Below are 15822 nucleotides of genomic sequence, written 5' to 3' on the forward strand. Positions count from 1 at the left end.
TGATTTCAAAACTTCACAATAGTTCGTGAGATCCGATGTCGGATGTTTGCGTCTTCATAGTTCACAGAATAATCCATCCCTTGATTTGAACGCAATGAAATTCAATTAGTACATCGTCTCGCACGCGAGCACGCATCTTGCACTCTCCTGCTCTTCCCTTCAACCCTAGCTTTGAGCCTGTCGACTGAAATATTTCCTAGGACGTTTTATTTTTATACAAATGGACAAAGAAGGCCACGTCTAAGAAAACAGCAAACTCGAACCCACCCAGGAACCTCGGTGTGGGCATGCGTATGTGTTGTGGTCCTCGGTCCGCCCGCCAGTCTAATGCACTCCCCTCTCCTTGATCGTTTCTCCGTTATAAAAGATTTACTCTTACATCGTTCGCTTAACCGATGATAAGCTTGCCCTCCTCAGGGAAGTCGTACTCGGGGATCTCGAGGTTGAGAGGGGCGGGTCCCTTTCTTATTCGGCCGGAGATATCGTAGTGAGAACCGTGGCAAGGGCAGAACCAACCGCCGTAGTCACCGGCCTCACCAATGGGGACACAACCCAAGTGGGTGCAGACACCTGGGGGATTGTTAGTATATAGATTTCGAAATGTTGTTCATCGCTGTTGTATTCACGTACCCAGCATGACAAGCCACTCAGGCTGTCGGGCACGGGCGCTGTCCTCCTCGGGATCTCGGAGAGAAGAGATGTTGACCTTGTTGGCCTGGTCGATCTCGTCCTGGGTTCGGTGTCGGATGAATACGGGCTTGCCTCGCCACTTGATGATAACCTGAAAAACCGTTCAGCAATGTCGTCCGTATGTCCTAGACCATATTCCAACTCACGTTCTTGCCCTCGGGGATAGAGGCAAGGTCGACCTCGACCTTGGCCATGGCTAGAACGTCGGCAGAAGCAGACATGTTGACCAGGAACTCTATCATCCATCATCAGTAACCATCAATTGACTAGGCCCGATGTCATGCCGGCAAGATGCAACACCAATTGCAGCCCAATGGCAAGACACCGAGTCTTGAACCGGATTTCAACCCACCCTGAACTGTGCTCTTGGCACCAGCAGCACTGACGGCACCGAGGGCGCCAACCATGAAGTACGAGTAGAGCTTGTTCTTGCCCTCGCTGCCGGTAGAGACGTACTTTCCAAAGTCGGGGATCTGGGAGCCCTTGGACTCTCCTTGGAACTTGAAGGGGCTGGAGTATCCGGAGGCGGACGCGCTGTCGGGACGGATAGCGGTGGTGCTCAGGGCGCGGACGGCGGGAGCGACGGGCTTAGCAGCCGCGCGCAGGCAGAGGCGAGAAGCGGTCGCGAGGGTCGCCATCGTGAGGGATCGTGGGGTGTGGCGTTGCGAGGTGAGGGCGTCGAAGGCAAGGTTGAGGTCTTTTCCTTGGTAGTAATCGGCTGATGATGCTTTGCCGAAAGTTTTGGCTATAAAATGTGGCCTCAGGCTGCTAGATCGATTGAGCTCGGAAATTGAAGACTTGTTATTGGTCCGGTCACTTTCGGGCGGGGCTTCCGATCTATCCCGGGCATATGGATTCCTTTCTCGCCTTGACAACTTTCAGGTTTGATAGTGAGACAGATATAATACCAAGCGCTATAACAAAATATTATTTTAAATTGGACATCTCAGTCAGTAAATGGGTTTCCCTTTGCTTTATAAAAACATCATCTTTGATATGTAAAAGTCAATTGTCGTATCTTCGTTATCTCTATGACTCCATGGTTCCTGACCAATCATCTTTAACCCGTTCGTCCTTCATCTAGCTTAGCAATGGCTCTACCTATGGAGAACAGCCTAGCAAGTTGATCAGGGCAACATCAAATATTGATTTATGAGAATCAATAAATTAATGCATCCGTCTCAACTCCTCAATCATATTCCGCATGTCTTCAACAGTCGGTCCAAGTCCGTCACAGACCAGCTCCTGTTGCTCTTCGCCCATATCCAAGAACCTCTCGATCATCTCTCCGTCTATAAAGCGATAAGGACCTTCGCTCTCTCTGTTATCATTGCGGAAAGAACGCCATAGCTTAAATTCGACGTTACCCAAAGCAAGAACACACTCTTCCATCCTAGACTGGAACGTCATCAACAGGTCCTGATACTGGGGCGCAATGTCGCCATAAAGGTACAATGAGCCTTCAGCCTAGAAGATGTTAGCTTGGGTTTCATACCTACAAGAGTGAAAAGACTACTTACCGATGCGAGGAAGGCTCTCGGATGCACGATGTTGTTCTCCGCTGCTGGAACATTGAGCTTTCGAATGCGATTGATTTGTTCCCCGATGCCCATCTCGCTTGTGATTTCCATTCGTCTGCGGTCTTGTTCTGTTGGGGCATTCACATTTCGTTGAAGAACAACAAGATTGCCCCGAGAATCCGCTTCGAGCCACCTTTCTCCTTCAATGTGACAGACCGCAGTAGTCCAGAGGGACTCAAAGTGTCGTGCTCGTTCCTGCAATTGCGCTTTGTTGCCGTCCTGTGCCGGAATGAACTCGACCAAAGACAGTGACTGCATCAGATCGCCTACACCGATCATGTTGCCCGATACATCGATATCAATGGGGATAGCCGCTGGGCGATAAGCAGCAAGCTTTTGTAGTGAGCCGGAGCTGCTTGTCTCCTGTGAAAAGCTGTACACCACGACTGTCTTGGACAGTCCAGCCACAATATTATCTTCGATCATTCCCAAGCAGCGGCAGGGCCCCTTGAGATTATGGGACACGATCTGGTACACTTGACGGTTCGCATCAACACCAAGGACCAGAATGCGGCCAAGAGTGCCATTTGGATCCTCCACTCCGCCGTCGCTGATAAAACTTGTGCCAACGATGAATCTCTCGGTTGGGTTTCCACCAACGTCGGGCAGCTCGGCTCGGATAACACACTCCACGAGTTCCAACGTACTTGAACCATTCAATGGGAATGGTGATCCAAGTTCTTTGAAGACTATCTCGTCAACAAGTCTAAATGAACTTGTGACAACTTCCTCATTATTGACTAGTTCTCTTTTGATAGAGCCCAGGCCAAAGGCTTTTAGCCCTGGAGAGTATGCCACTCGCCTGACAGTCTCATTAACAGGGAGGGCCTTTACATGAGTCAGACGCTCTCGATCAACATGACAAATCCGGATATGTTGGTCCGTCGACAGAACGACAGAGTCGGGGAAAGCATGAGAACTGAAGGGAGCAACGAATGTGGCATCGTCAGCAGTTGTGGCCGAGAATATGATACGCCCCTCCGAACTATAGATGAGACTTGCATGCTCAGTGGTCACAAAAACGTTTGAAGTGCCATCCTCTTGCGGAAGTATGTGAAGGCGAGCCGGGTTGCTGCCTAAAGTCACACTCTTGCGGCCAGAGACTGAGAAACCTTTGGTAGACACATTGAAAGTGACGATGTTGCCGTCTTCCATTGCAACTAGTAGCGTTGGGCCCGATATATCAGGAGGGTGCAATTGAACAAGCGCAACATCTCGCGGGACTGTGGCGCTATCTTCGGTCTGCCTCATGGATTCTCCATGCAGCGGCTTTAGTGAAGCCATGTCGATTAGTGATATTTGACCTGAAGACCACCAGCCGACCACTCCAAGGTCTGGAGAGTCTCGGGCAGCATGAATACATGATATCTGATCAGGTTGCGAAGTAGAATCGTTGTTGATTTGTTGTGCATTGACAGCCAAATTCTGTAGTAGGTTCAGCGAAACGAGAGAAGTTCCGTCAACTGATAGCAAAGCCCATTTGCTGTTTGCCGATGCCCTTGTAATCGTTTTACCATCTGGAACATCCCACTTGCTGATTGTTGTACCACCCTCAGGGTCGAGCAAGACAACTGACTTGGGTGTGATCTGAAGTAATTGTCCGCTAGGAAGATTTGATGCCAGTAGCGTCTCACTGTCCAACGACATACCTTGGAAGGAGTAAATCTCTTCAATGCCGCCTTCAAAGTCAAAGCTGAGAATTCGTGTCTCGGTGATGGACGACACAACCAAAGTGTCAACCATTTCGGAGCCGTAAGAGTGAAGAGTGAACAGACCCCTAGTTCCCTCCAACTCATCAAGAACGCCTCTGTCTTCAAGACCGACACCACTTCGAATACTCCGCAGAGTACCGTCGCGGTACGCACCACATCCTGCCACAATTCTTGACTGCCCGGACGAGAAGACATTACCAGACTGGGTATCGCCTTCCCGATTACCCATGTCCATGATGGAAAAGTCCAGGATTGGGGCGTTGTTTGAGAAAGACTGCACCAACATAGCTGCTTTGGTGTCGATATTGATTTGGTAAAGTTGGGAATCACCGTGATGGGAAGCAACAAAAAGATTCCCATTGCCAAGATAAACCAAGCTAGACGCTCTCGAAGTAATGGCAGGCGAGTTGTCGAATTCGAATGGCTCAACTGTCATACCTGTCACGACAACGCCGGTTGGTTCTAGATTCGTCCGAATAGTCAACAGATCGAGTCGTCCATAGTCGTCGGCCAAAAGATAACGAGTGCTATCGTATTCTGCCCAAGCTACAAAGATCCTGGGGTCCTTTAAGCCTGCAGACACACTCCTGTGCGTTTGGCCATCGTAATAGGTTAGGAGAGTCTCTCCGACAACGACAAGACCACCCAAGTGTGGTTTGGCTCCCTGATTATTTCGTACATTGTAACGCTTCTCTTCATCCAAGGGGACAGGGATAAGCATGGAGGCGTATGGGTCGGGGATCTCGATGTCAAGTTCCCTATCCTTATGTGGATCGAACTTGGATACTGTGTTTCCCTTGTCGTCATGAGTTAACCTATATATGACCAACCGAGTTTCTTCTTGGTCCATTTGTGTCTTGTATAGGAAGGCGATAGTCGGATGGTTAGTGTAGCTGTAGGTAAACGTGCTGGCTTTCATGAACAACTCAGTGAGTCTGACTTGGTCAAGTACTTCCAGTTTGTTAGTAGAACCCTTGCGTGTAGGGAGTTTAAAGACATTCAGCACTCCTTCCCAAAGATGCATCGCTAAGAACCGTCCAGTCGGATCTACTAGACATTTGTTTTGGCTTTGCGACTGGCGCATGTATGGCTCTGATAAATCCTCAATTACTCGCTCGATGGTTTCCAATTGCTTCGTTGCGTCGTTCCAGATCAGGTTAAAATATTGGAGCCTGTCGGTTCCGATGAATAATAGGTCGGTCTCGGATCCTTTGGGTCGTAAACGCTGTAGCATCGATATTGTGCCATGGATGAGCTTCGTCTGCTGGCATACTAGCCCTTCTTCTGTGAGACGCCATATCTCGAGTCGGTTCGCTTTGCTGTGAAACCTCAATCAGCGCTTGCTCAAGGCGTCATCGAAGGTGTTGGAGCTCTTACGCTACAATCAAATCATCAATCTCGGGATCAATGACATTAGCTCTGAGCGCATGGCGAATGCTCGTGGCGCGATGGATAGGCGCAACGTATGCCATAGCTTTCGAATTGTCAACGGGCGATGAAGTATAAGGAGGAGAGAGATCAACGTTTGTTGTGGTTTAATCTTCGTCAAAGAGCTATCACAAAAGCTCTAGGTATGGAGGGTGCGGGTGGATGCGTCACTAGGCGCCCCGGAGTTAGGACGGGTTACAGCGGACGTAGTGGGGGTTTTGTTGACCGGGACCCGATGGGCGGGAACCTACCTTAGTAGGAATGGAATGCATCTGTCTGGGACTCTATCTAGATAGTGGGTAGATAACGCACCAGTTATCATGTCTCACCTATTTTGTATTACATTCACAGAAATAAGAGACAGGAAAGGTTCAAAAACCCAGAATAAGTAAGTTCTGCCTCATCATGAATTACGTCTTAACAGCTATGCGACCCATATCGTCCACTCAAACAGCAATATGGGTGTTTCTCTCGCACCTGCCATTTCCGTAAAACAGTCTAACATACTGAGAGTGCTCAGGAAGGAGGCGGGAACGGAAGGCATGGAATCATTCAGATTTGTGTGTGCACCTACCTAGACATACCTACATCAATGCCAAAATCTCAACTCCGCCTTTCATGTGTTCTCGTTTGCCTTGATGGTAGCCTCGTTGGCCCTCTAAGATGAGTACATCTACAGTATCGACTATCGGAAACCACCCTGTTATCAACCATAGTCTTGAACATGATCTCCTTTGCGACCACCGAGGTGCGCCGTATAGATTTCGAGATCAAATCCGTCAACTCCAAAAGACTGCGGAACCAAGCCAGCCGGGTGGGATTGTTGAACAAGCAGGTCTTACTACAGCACACCTGCCTCGTCCCAAGATCTTGTTTGAGCCACCTGCCAAGCACGAAGACTATCAAGTTCCAGTTGATCCAGTTGTCTCGGCCTGTTCTGTTTTCTCGTTCTTAGGACGAGCAAAGCGGTTACGGTTTCCACCTGAATCGCTTGATCTAGGGTATGATACGAGGGGAGAAGTTGAACAATATCTGGACGAAATACAATCCGCAAGGTCATGCAACATTATCAAAACATGGCTCCCACTGACCCAAGTCAATACCGAGAAGGACGAGGGACTCGAATTTCCGTCCACTGTATCGCGGTGGCAGACACTGGCCCTCCGTGAGATGGAAGTCGACGAAACACCATACCCAACACACGATATGGAATCTACTTACGATCATCACATTCTTCCGAAAACATTTACACCAAGGCAGATTCGAGAGATTTTTGCCTTGAGAAACGTGAGTGTAACTGAATTCAAAAAGATTCCAAAATAACGCTCTTCCAGTATTCCAGCACATACTTGAAGCCTGTATCTCCTCCGCTTTCTCCGGCGTCTGAACCATACAAACCTTTTATGCTCAAACCTGACGTGGCGGCCATAGACTTGACTTCGGAACCAAGTAGCCCCATTGACATGGTAATCGAGAGGTTGCATTCAAATGCAGACAGTGACCACCTAGATCCTCAACCTCCTGGCCTGTCGGGCATCTTTAGCTCTCCTCCAACGGCCAAAGCAGCTTTGCTTAGCTCGAAATCGAAGAAACTATCCGAACTCAAGTTGGACCTACCACTGTTATCATCTAGTCCTGAATCTAGCCTGAAACCGAATTCTACGATTGCAACTTTGATGCCTACTGTAATAGATTCTCAAGAAACATTACAACCTGAAGTTGAGCAAGAAGGAATTTTCGAAGAAACATTTCCAACTTTCTTAGACAGCAAGCATTATGAAGCAAACCAGCGACTCGAACAAGAACGATTGAACCCAGCGGATGCGTTGTTACGTTTGCCAATACCGGCAGCCGATTTTGATATACCCAATCCTAAGTGGAGTACCCATCTATCAAGCTCAAAAGAGCAGTTCAGGTGGCTAGTTCAACAGCTATCTTCTGCCTTTCATATCCCATTTTTGGAAGGCCTGAGTCGTCTCGACCCATCACTCAAATGGACACCCATACCTCCTGGAAGCGGAAGGATATTATTGACTAAAACAATGATCCAGCTAGATTGTCTCAGTAGAGAGCTACTGAGCTTACAGCCTCCCCAGTTGTGCAGTCAAGATTATACCGTTCCACGATCAAAGGCAATGATATTTCAACTCTTGTCTGACGAAGATATCGAACAAGAAGCTTATTCTGATGCGATGGTCTCTCGTCAAGATCGCTCAAAAGAGATGCCCACCAATAAAGGTGACGAGCCTTCTAACATGCTGTCTCTGGATGATCTACTAGGATCATGGCGTCAGACTTTGGGGAGCCAGGTTGATGGCAAGGGAAAGAAGCGATTATTGGCCGACACTGAATCAACCACTTCAAGCAGTCTATTATCCAATTTCATGCAACTCCGTCAACCGAAAAGATTCAAAACGAGGAGTGATACTTCTCTGCCAACTGTACAATCCCCACCAAAGCCTCAGTCGGACGGAACAAATGTGTGCAACAACATGCAAGAAGTTGCACCAAAGGCTTTGAAGGATGCTCCCGCTCCTCTCGTGAACATCCCTGGAGAGAATTGTCGTTACATTATCTCAATGGACTTGAGCCGTAACATTTTGTCTTTCATTGAGACTTCCTGGCCGCATGTTGAGCTTATCGATCGAGACTTCACCCAGCACAACAGTGTTATTTGGTCTCCGGGATCGATCCAGAGAATTGAATCGATTTCACCATTGGCTTTTGAGGCTGATGTGTCCCTGTGTCCCGCAGCCGGCCTAATCATGACTACCATACTTAGAGTGAAACAGAAGCCTCTTCCCGGGTCAACCACTCTGTCGTCGTTTCGTGAGCGCGTAAAGCTTGTGAGTGGGAAATACGAATGTCTCTATATACTGGTGTCAGAAGCAAACACACAGGGTGAGTATGTTGGATCGCCAAGCGCTTCCGACATAGCTGGTTATGCCGACTTCGTCCGCTTCGCCACCAGTCTTCGAGCAGGCATTTCAACATATTTGGTCTCCGGGGCAGAGGAGACACTTTCAAAGTGGGCGTTGTCTATCATGTCTCGTTACTCTTCAGCGGCTCTCCAGTTGGGGCAATTCCTTGACGTTCGTGACAGTCAATGGGATGTGTTCTTTCGTCGTGCTGGTCTTAATATCTGTGCAGCACAAGTTTTGACAAGGCTACTACTGTCTGAATACGGGCAATATGGACTAGCAAACTTTCTTAATATGAGTGTGAGTGATAGGGTATCAAAGTATGGGCAAATCATGGGAGGCAAGAGGATACTGAGTAATGTATCAAGTGTCTTGGACCAAGAGTGGATGTAGATAGTGACTGGTAGGCTGCCCCAAACCAAACCACAACACATAGCACAATCTCTTTCAAAGAGGGGACATTCACCGATAACGATTTTACTTTGTACATACTCTTACCTATCGTTCAATGCTGGCCAATGTCTACTTTACGTATCAGCATTTGACTGGCTATATATAAGGTAAGCACTTCAGGCTTTCATCTCACCGAAGAATTCCAAGTCTCAAATCGCAGCACAACAGACTTATGCCCACCGAGCTCAGTGAGATTGTTTCTATTGCCCCGTGATCATGCTTACCGTCTACGTTTCTACATCTAAGAATATTGCCTGAGATTCCGGCCGAGGGCCTGATACCCCTGCTCCTTCAGCACACTTCCCACATAGGGCGTGGTAGCGTTCGCGGAGGCAAGACACCCTGTGAAGTCTTCAAACCAACATAGACAACTCGGCGCGATGGGTTCGTAAGATTGACGGAGCGAGACTGGATGCCGTAGTAATCGGAGATGGTATGTGTGAGCCAACGTCTGAAAGTTGTTAGTAACTAAGCTCATCTTGACAAAGAAATACTGACTTGAAAGCGGCACTCTCATCGTTGCCGAAAGAGTCAAACAGCATGCCTGAGTCGACCGTTTCCTGCGACACCTCACGGTGTGCATGTTTCCATGTCGCCTTCTTCTCCCTCAGCTCCCGCATTGCGCCATTCCTACCGACAAACACGATCTCCTCGTCATCTGAGTCCATTTGATCGGCTGCACTATCACTGTCTTCCTCAGCAGCCTCAGCGCTGGGTGTAACGACAGCCTGCTGGCTGGCCAGGTATTGACGCAAAGGTTCCTCCAAAGATCGCACCCAACTGCGCACAACAGGACTACGCTTGGTGGCTTCACGCAGGTCGCGAGGTACCTCGCCGGCGCCAAGGCCCGTGGCACTACCTGACTTGAGCTGTTGCTTCTTGCGCTCAGCTTGAAGTCGAGCAGTTTTATCCTCGACGCGCTGGCGCACGCCACGATCCCAGAATTGAGCAAGCTGATAGGGCACTCGATGGATAGTATGCGTGGGGTGGACTTCGTAATCGGAAGGCAGAGGAGGCTGAACGTTGGGAACGTGCATCAAACGGTCTAGCAAATAATATCATCGATCAGTATAAGGATTTGTGAGATGATGCATATCAATGCGTGAACTGCATCCTCGATGATAGCGGCATACCATTCTCCCAGCGACGACGCTGGCGACTACCCTCCTTGCCCTTCAGAACCAGATCGCGCTTTCGCTGGCTGTCCCTCCTAGAGAGAGGGCGCTTTGGAATTGATGTGGGCGCCTCACGCTCGTCGAAGTCGACATTGCGCTCGGGAGACTTGGGTTGAACTTTGACAGCTTCATCGATAGGGATAGTGAGAGGGATACCAGTTCCACGTGCGACAGGGGAGACGTTGAGAGATTGAAGGGCCGAGAGTGTCCAAGCATCAATATCAATAGAAGAATTCTTGACTGGTGTCGGAGGCGACTGAACGTGGATAGCGGCCAGAGGAGGGTTTGTCGCAGTAGGGGTTGGAGTAGTCGTAGTCGGTTGCTGCTCAGGTGGCGGGACGGAGCTGTAGATAGCCATGTTGATAAGAGTTGCGGGGAGCGTCGACGAGAGGGAACGATAAGAAGCTGTCGGACTCTTTGGAGGGCTTTGCCTCTGAATCAATGTCAAGAATGACAATGTCAATTGAATGGAAAGAAGAACAGGATCGAGGGATCTGGGACCTTAGGATGGAAGAAAGAAGGAGAAATGACTCCGACAAGAGGATGGGATGGGATGGTTTATCGGATCGACGCGGTTGGATTGGATGCCTTCGGCTCTCGAAGCCAGGGGCCCCTCCCCTCCATCTCATGGATGGCAATCGAGACGTTCATGACACCAAGTGATTCATCCAACATGTTCAAATGAAAGTAACCAATCAGAGACCGACCGCATCCCACAGGGGGCAAAGCTCAGGACTAAGACTCCCGCATTTGCAGGCCATGCGAGTCACCCGTTCTCCGCGGAGTGGGTGGGGGGTTCTCTAGGCCGTTAGATTAGGGTCAGGATAGGGCCTAGCTGCCCATGTCTACGTCGTGCTGCGACAAAGTGATGATGATGAGACCCATTGATACGTTGTTTTGCTTAATTGGGAAACATAAAAATGGACAGTTGAAGATATCCATAACCTAAGAGTTCTGTTGTAGAGAGCTGTGCTGACATGTTATCTCGCGTCGGCAGGTAGATGAGGAATGCAATATCGTCAACAACATGCTTTGGAGCCTGGTGCTGACTTCGAGTCATCAAGGTCCCCACACATGCTTATGAAGAGGATGACTCCGTTGAGTCACCTTTGGATGTCGCGGGTGTAAAGATAGACGAGAATATACGTATAAAATTCTAAAAGGTACAATATGCAATCCTAGGTAAGACTAAAATACCACCAAGAGACTCGAATGATTCTGGTATGTCATATGCTCGCTGTTGACCCCAAACTTGTCTTGTTGTCTAAGATAGATAAGGCAAAACAAAATGATTTATGACTGTTCGGTGCCGTCGTATGTCCTGTGAGGGTTACCGATGCCGCCAGGTTTTAACAAGGGCTGGTTTTCTCTCTGAATGGCACGTTCTTCGCGCTCTTGGATGTCATCCAAATCTTCTTCTGTTTCTGCGTATCGCTCAGGATGGCCAGTAAAGGGCCCTGGAAGACCACGCTCCCAGCCTTCGGAGTAGGTTCGGCTGCCTGGTGGTGGCCTTCGGGGGGCGCTCGAATATTCTACAGGCGAGTGAGGTGCGCTGTCAAGATGGCCGTTGCCATGTCCGCCACGCTGTCGGGCCATGTACTCGTAGTAGACACCCATGAAAAGGACCGCTCCTTGCATGGATGCAGTGATCAAGTAGATGAACCAGGTGCTCCAACCCTCCCATCCAAGTCTAGCAAACAGGCTTCCGGCGAAAAGGAAGCCACCTGGAGTTTGAATGCACATCATAGGGATGCTAAGACTTCCAACATGCTTCAGATGGTAAGTCATCCAGATTTGTGGTACGTATTGTATAGTAGCCAAAACTGTGGCCATGACACCGAGGAAATTGGCCCAGAAAACGAGATGGTCGGGAAGTGCAATAAAGAATACTCCAGTCAAACAAATCACAATGAGGCCGTGAAGGACACAAACCAGTCCCACCATGACAGCAGTCTGCCATTTGGGTGCGTCTCCGCGCAGGTCCTCTGGCGGAACATTGGCTTGTCTATATCGAAAGAAGATGAGAAAAAGGACAAGACTATTCACTGGTTAGTTGACGAAATAAACATGGTCGGATGTGAGGCTAACATGAGGCTGAAGCAAACCCATTGAGCACCAAGCTGAGCAACACCAAGGAGGCCAGCCGTGCATTCAAATTTGCCGAGCTCTTTGCAACATCCTATGGCGGCACGAGACGGCGGAACAGTGAGAATGTTTGCAAAACCGGCGGTAGCAGATGTGGTTCCTAGAAGTACGAAATAGGGAGAGATGCCTTCAGAAGTGCCCCGGGAAATGATGCGATAGTGCTGGGGAAGATAGGACACAAGAATGCCGAGCAAGAGAACACTGTAATATCGGTCAGTACCGAGGATCACTGGCCAAATTCTGAGAGGGTGCGCAGTCATACATAGACACGACGAGTTCAAGATATGAGGGCGTCTTAAGACGATCGCATTGGTCGTTTTCTGAGGTGAAGACGTCCATGATTGGTATTGGACGAAGTGCTCAAAGGCAGCTCCGGAAGATGATGGATAAGCTGGGCGTGGAGTTGGCTCAGCAGTCGTTACGAAAGAGCTGGGAAATGATCACGCGGAATCACGAGAGCAGACGAATGGTCGCCAGGGTCCGGTCTCTTCCAGGAGCTCTGCCCAAAGCTTTGGTTTGAGCACGGGCTGGTGCTGGTGCTGATGTGGAGAGGACGTTGCGCGCCCTACGTTGCTGGGGAGTGACGTATGATGGTTGGTGTCTTAATGGCTCTGTCACCGTCCTAAGACATGGGTAGCAACGAAATTAGTCAGACAGAATTTGGCGGAGAGTGCGTGCTGTCCTTTCTGTCAGTTCAACCTCAAGTGCTATGACCCACCTGGCGAGGCTGTTTCGCGGGGAGGGGGCAGCCCAAACAACCAGGTACTGTAGGCACTAACTGTACTGTATTGACCGGGAAGAAGAGGTTAGACGAGGAATACGAGGTTGTTGATATGCCCTTCTTTTGGCGAGTTGGGTTTATGAGATCATGATTGGTGAAAGATGGGATCGTTGAGACAGTAGAGGTGAAGAGTTTCAAGACACGGGGTATCTTGGTATGTGATGGGATGTGGATGGGAGAGCTATTTGTTGGGGACGGGATAGAAGAAGAGTTAAAAAAGGAAGAGAGAAAGAAAAGCCAGAGAATTGATTTTAATATCGACAATTGAAAGGATGGGGTAAATGATAGACGATGGGTTGGATGTCCAGTCACTTACCGATTGTGCCTTCCTCCCAGTGCCAACCTAATAAGAAGCGGGTTGCTCAAAGTAGCAACCTTCGATCATCAGCCCCGAGTCGTTCCTGCCTACTAGGGGTGCAATGCCTGTCCAGGCAGGTTGTGATGCTACCATCCACTAATTGCCAGTAGATGAGGAGCAATACTCCCCCATTTATGCTTTGCAATCCACGTGTTGATTCGGCAATGCCTGGGAGCTTAATTAAATGGCTTTGGGGTAAAATAGTGAACTGTACGCTGTCATAAAGGGTCATTATTCTCAACATGCTTCTTCTCCCACGAGACGGTGTCAAAAGCCTGCCAAGACGGAAAACGGCGATCGTGAGGTGCCCTTTTTGTGTCATTACCCACTGGACCCTGCAGCAAGATACTTGTTTGGATGTGGGAGGCCGCTGAGAGGGCCTTTGTCTACCGGCTCTTGGCGCCAACACATATGACGTTGCTATGAGGATAGACGGTGACATTCAGTTGGCGAGCAAAGTTCCCCTTGTGGTTTGACGATGGCCTCACTTATCTGATCAACAGAGACCAAAAGGACAGGAAATGTAACGTGGGGGACCTTTAACGTTTCAAGATCCAGCTGAAGATTAGTCTAGGATCATGATAAGCGTGTAAGTGATATGATATGCAGAGATTAAGGTGGAGGATCCACTTCGACTTCCTCCATTTTCTACGTCCATCATCATCTGGCAACATTCAACCACAACTTGTAACATGGATGAGCTCAATCCGGTAATTGAGCTAGCTCTCTCAAATTTAGAGCTGAAGTCGAATGATTCACGGGAGCAGGAAGAAAAGGAGCAGGAGCAACAAGAACTGAAGGCACCGTCTCTAAACCTCATCGCTGAAAGCGCATTTGCTCGACCTCAAAATGACATAGACAACAACAAGCAATCTACCACAAGTAACAAGCAGGACTATTACACAGCAGTTCAATGGACAGCCGATGGTACATCACTCCTCCTCTCTTCCGCCCTCAACTCAATTTCCACCTTTGTGCTCCCTGAAGATCTGCTCGACCCATCAGCCTCTCGTCCGCGACGTCTCGAGTCGCAATCAACAATAACCCTCCCTGAGCCTTCTCAAACTGTTGCCGCAGCCCCCTTCTACTCCCTAGCTGAGCCAAGCTCACAAACTGTACTCGTTGGATGCCGCGATCATCCTCTTCAGCTGTACCACCTCTTCCCTCCCGATGATGATAGTATCGCGTCGCGCTCTGCCCCACTTGCTTCGTATAAGTTAATACGTCGCGAAACGGAAGAGTACATCACGCCCTCATCTCTTCTCTGGGAAGGTTCCGGGACTCATTTCCTTGTTGGATCGACAAATCGTCTTGATCACTTTGACATGACACGGCCAGGTTCAGATGGCCCAGTGCTCACTATACCCACCATCCCCTCCAAACGCCATATCTCAAAGGGAAGCGGCGTTGGCATGAAGGGCACTGTCGCTGCTCTAGCATCTTCACCTGTGGATGGCAATGGAAACTCTGTCGTTGCAGCGGGAACCTGGACGCGGTGGATGGGACTGTACGATGTGCATCGGTCAGACAAGGTCGTGGCTAATTGGTCTCTCCCACGACCAGACGATATAGAGGGAGGTATTGGAGGCCAAGGCATTGTTCAAGTCCGCTGGAGCCCTTGTGGCCGTTATCTCATCATCAGTGAGCGTCACGCCTCTGGCATGATCGTATACGATATCCGCGGCACAGGCGAACTTCTCTGCACCCTTCGAGGACGAAGCGCACCCACGCAGCAGAAGATGTCAGTGGACGTCTTTTCAGGTGACCCATACGCCGAGTTCCCATCCTTTGAAGTCTGGGCAGGGAATCACGACGGCGGCGTCGCAGTCTGGGAAGGTGTTGGCAGCCAGATTGGTGTTGTAGATCCCTCGTGGAGTTGGAAGCCGCATGACGCGCCAGTCGGAGGCACGTCTCTGCATTCTAGTGGCTCTGTCGTAGCAACATGTTCGGGAGGATGGGGTTTTGGGGATGAGTCTGAAGCTCAGACTGTGTTTGACGAATCTAGTGTCAAGATCTGGTCAATTGGAGGTTGAGTGAACTTCCCATCGGGTGGGATGAACAATATAATATAGCTGACTAAAATGAGGTAAGTACAAGAATGGACTACCCATAATTGTGTAAAGTGTTGTTGAGACCTCACGAGATACATGATTCTGCATATCGGCCGACATGTATATGTCCACATCGTAAAGAGGATTATCTCACATTTGAAGAATCGATAAAGGTTTGAGTCAATGGCGCTTGGTTCTTTTGTGTCGTAACTATCTACTAATGAACCCAATATTTCATGGCCGTGTAGCCATCATATCTCGTTATCACCCAAGCGCAAGCCCATCTATTCACCAGACTTGATCTGCTCATTACCGCCCTTCTTTATGATAAAGCAGCCCCGGATATCAACTCCCAATTGGATCCACAAACGCCATAATAATTCCCAAGCGAAACCATAATCGTGGCCACCGCCGCAGCCTATATATGCGTCGTCCCCTTCCTTTTTTCCGTTGTATTATACAATTAAAACCATCCAGGTCCGCGGTTCTGTTGCCATAAAGGTCCGCCTCCGTCGCGACGAGGTCCGG

The 15822-nt window shown here is 49.3% G+C and overlaps 6 protein-coding genes across 6 annotated transcripts; 2 read left to right on the forward strand and 4 right to left on the reverse strand.

Moving 5' to 3' along the window:
- Positions 1 to 55: 55 nt before the first annotated feature.
- On the reverse strand, positions 56 to 1395 carry FGSG_05251 (uncharacterized protein). The gene is made up of 4 exons (XM_011325460.1): positions 1043 to 1395; positions 837 to 925; positions 631 to 781; positions 56 to 570 (listed from the first exon to the last, which is right to left on the reverse strand). Exons 1-4 carry the CDS (start codon positions 1326 to 1328, stop codon positions 389 to 391), a joined length of 708 nt encoding a protein of 235 aa, XP_011323762.1. The 5' UTR covers positions 1329 to 1395; the 3' UTR covers positions 56 to 388.
- A 462-nt stretch (positions 1396 to 1857) lies between these two features.
- On the reverse strand, positions 1858 to 5454 carry FGSG_05252 (uncharacterized protein; the record flags this gene model as incomplete). Its single annotated transcript, XM_011325461.1, has 3 exons — positions 1858 to 2157; positions 2211 to 5301; positions 5360 to 5454. The coding sequence occupies 3 exons, from the start codon at positions 5452 to 5454 to the stop codon at positions 1858 to 1860; spliced, it is 3486 nt and encodes a 1161-aa protein (XP_011323763.1).
- A 619-nt stretch (positions 5455 to 6073) lies between these two features.
- FGSG_05253 (uncharacterized protein) lies at positions 6074 to 8724 on the forward strand (the record flags this gene model as incomplete). The annotated part of the gene is made up of 2 exons (XM_011325462.1): positions 6074 to 6697; positions 6745 to 8724. 2 exons carry the CDS (start codon positions 6074 to 6076, stop codon positions 8722 to 8724), a joined length of 2604 nt encoding a protein of 867 aa, XP_011323764.1.
- A 95-nt stretch (positions 8725 to 8819) lies between these two features.
- On the reverse strand, positions 8820 to 10468 carry FGSG_05254 (uncharacterized protein). Its single transcript, XM_011325463.1, has 3 exons — positions 9918 to 10468; positions 9283 to 9829; positions 8820 to 9235 (listed from the first exon to the last, which is right to left on the reverse strand). The coding sequence occupies exons 1-3, from the start codon at positions 10315 to 10317 to the stop codon at positions 9076 to 9078; spliced, it is 1107 nt and encodes a 368-aa protein (XP_011323765.1). The 5' UTR covers positions 10318 to 10468; the 3' UTR covers positions 8820 to 9075.
- A 784-nt stretch (positions 10469 to 11252) lies between these two features.
- On the reverse strand, positions 11253 to 12443 carry FGSG_05255 (uncharacterized protein; the record flags this gene model as incomplete). Its single annotated transcript, XM_011325464.1, has 3 exons — positions 11253 to 11997; positions 12048 to 12305; positions 12367 to 12443. The coding sequence occupies 3 exons, from the start codon at positions 12441 to 12443 to the stop codon at positions 11253 to 11255; spliced, it is 1080 nt and encodes a 359-aa protein (XP_011323766.1).
- Positions 12444 to 13935: 1492 nt separating this feature from the next.
- On the forward strand, positions 13936 to 15276 carry FGSG_05256 (uncharacterized protein; the record flags this gene model as incomplete). The annotated part of the gene is made up of 1 exon (XM_011325465.1): positions 13936 to 15276. One exon carries the CDS (start codon positions 13936 to 13938, stop codon positions 15274 to 15276), a length of 1341 nt encoding a protein of 446 aa, XP_011323767.1.
- Between the last annotated feature and the right edge of the window lie 546 nt (positions 15277 to 15822).

The sequence above is a fragment of the Fusarium graminearum genome, chromosome 3 (assembly GCF_000240135.3).
Source record: "Fusarium graminearum PH-1 chromosome 3, whole genome shotgun sequence".
Lineage (NCBI taxonomy): Eukaryota > Fungi > Ascomycota > Sordariomycetes > Hypocreales > Nectriaceae > Fusarium > Fusarium graminearum.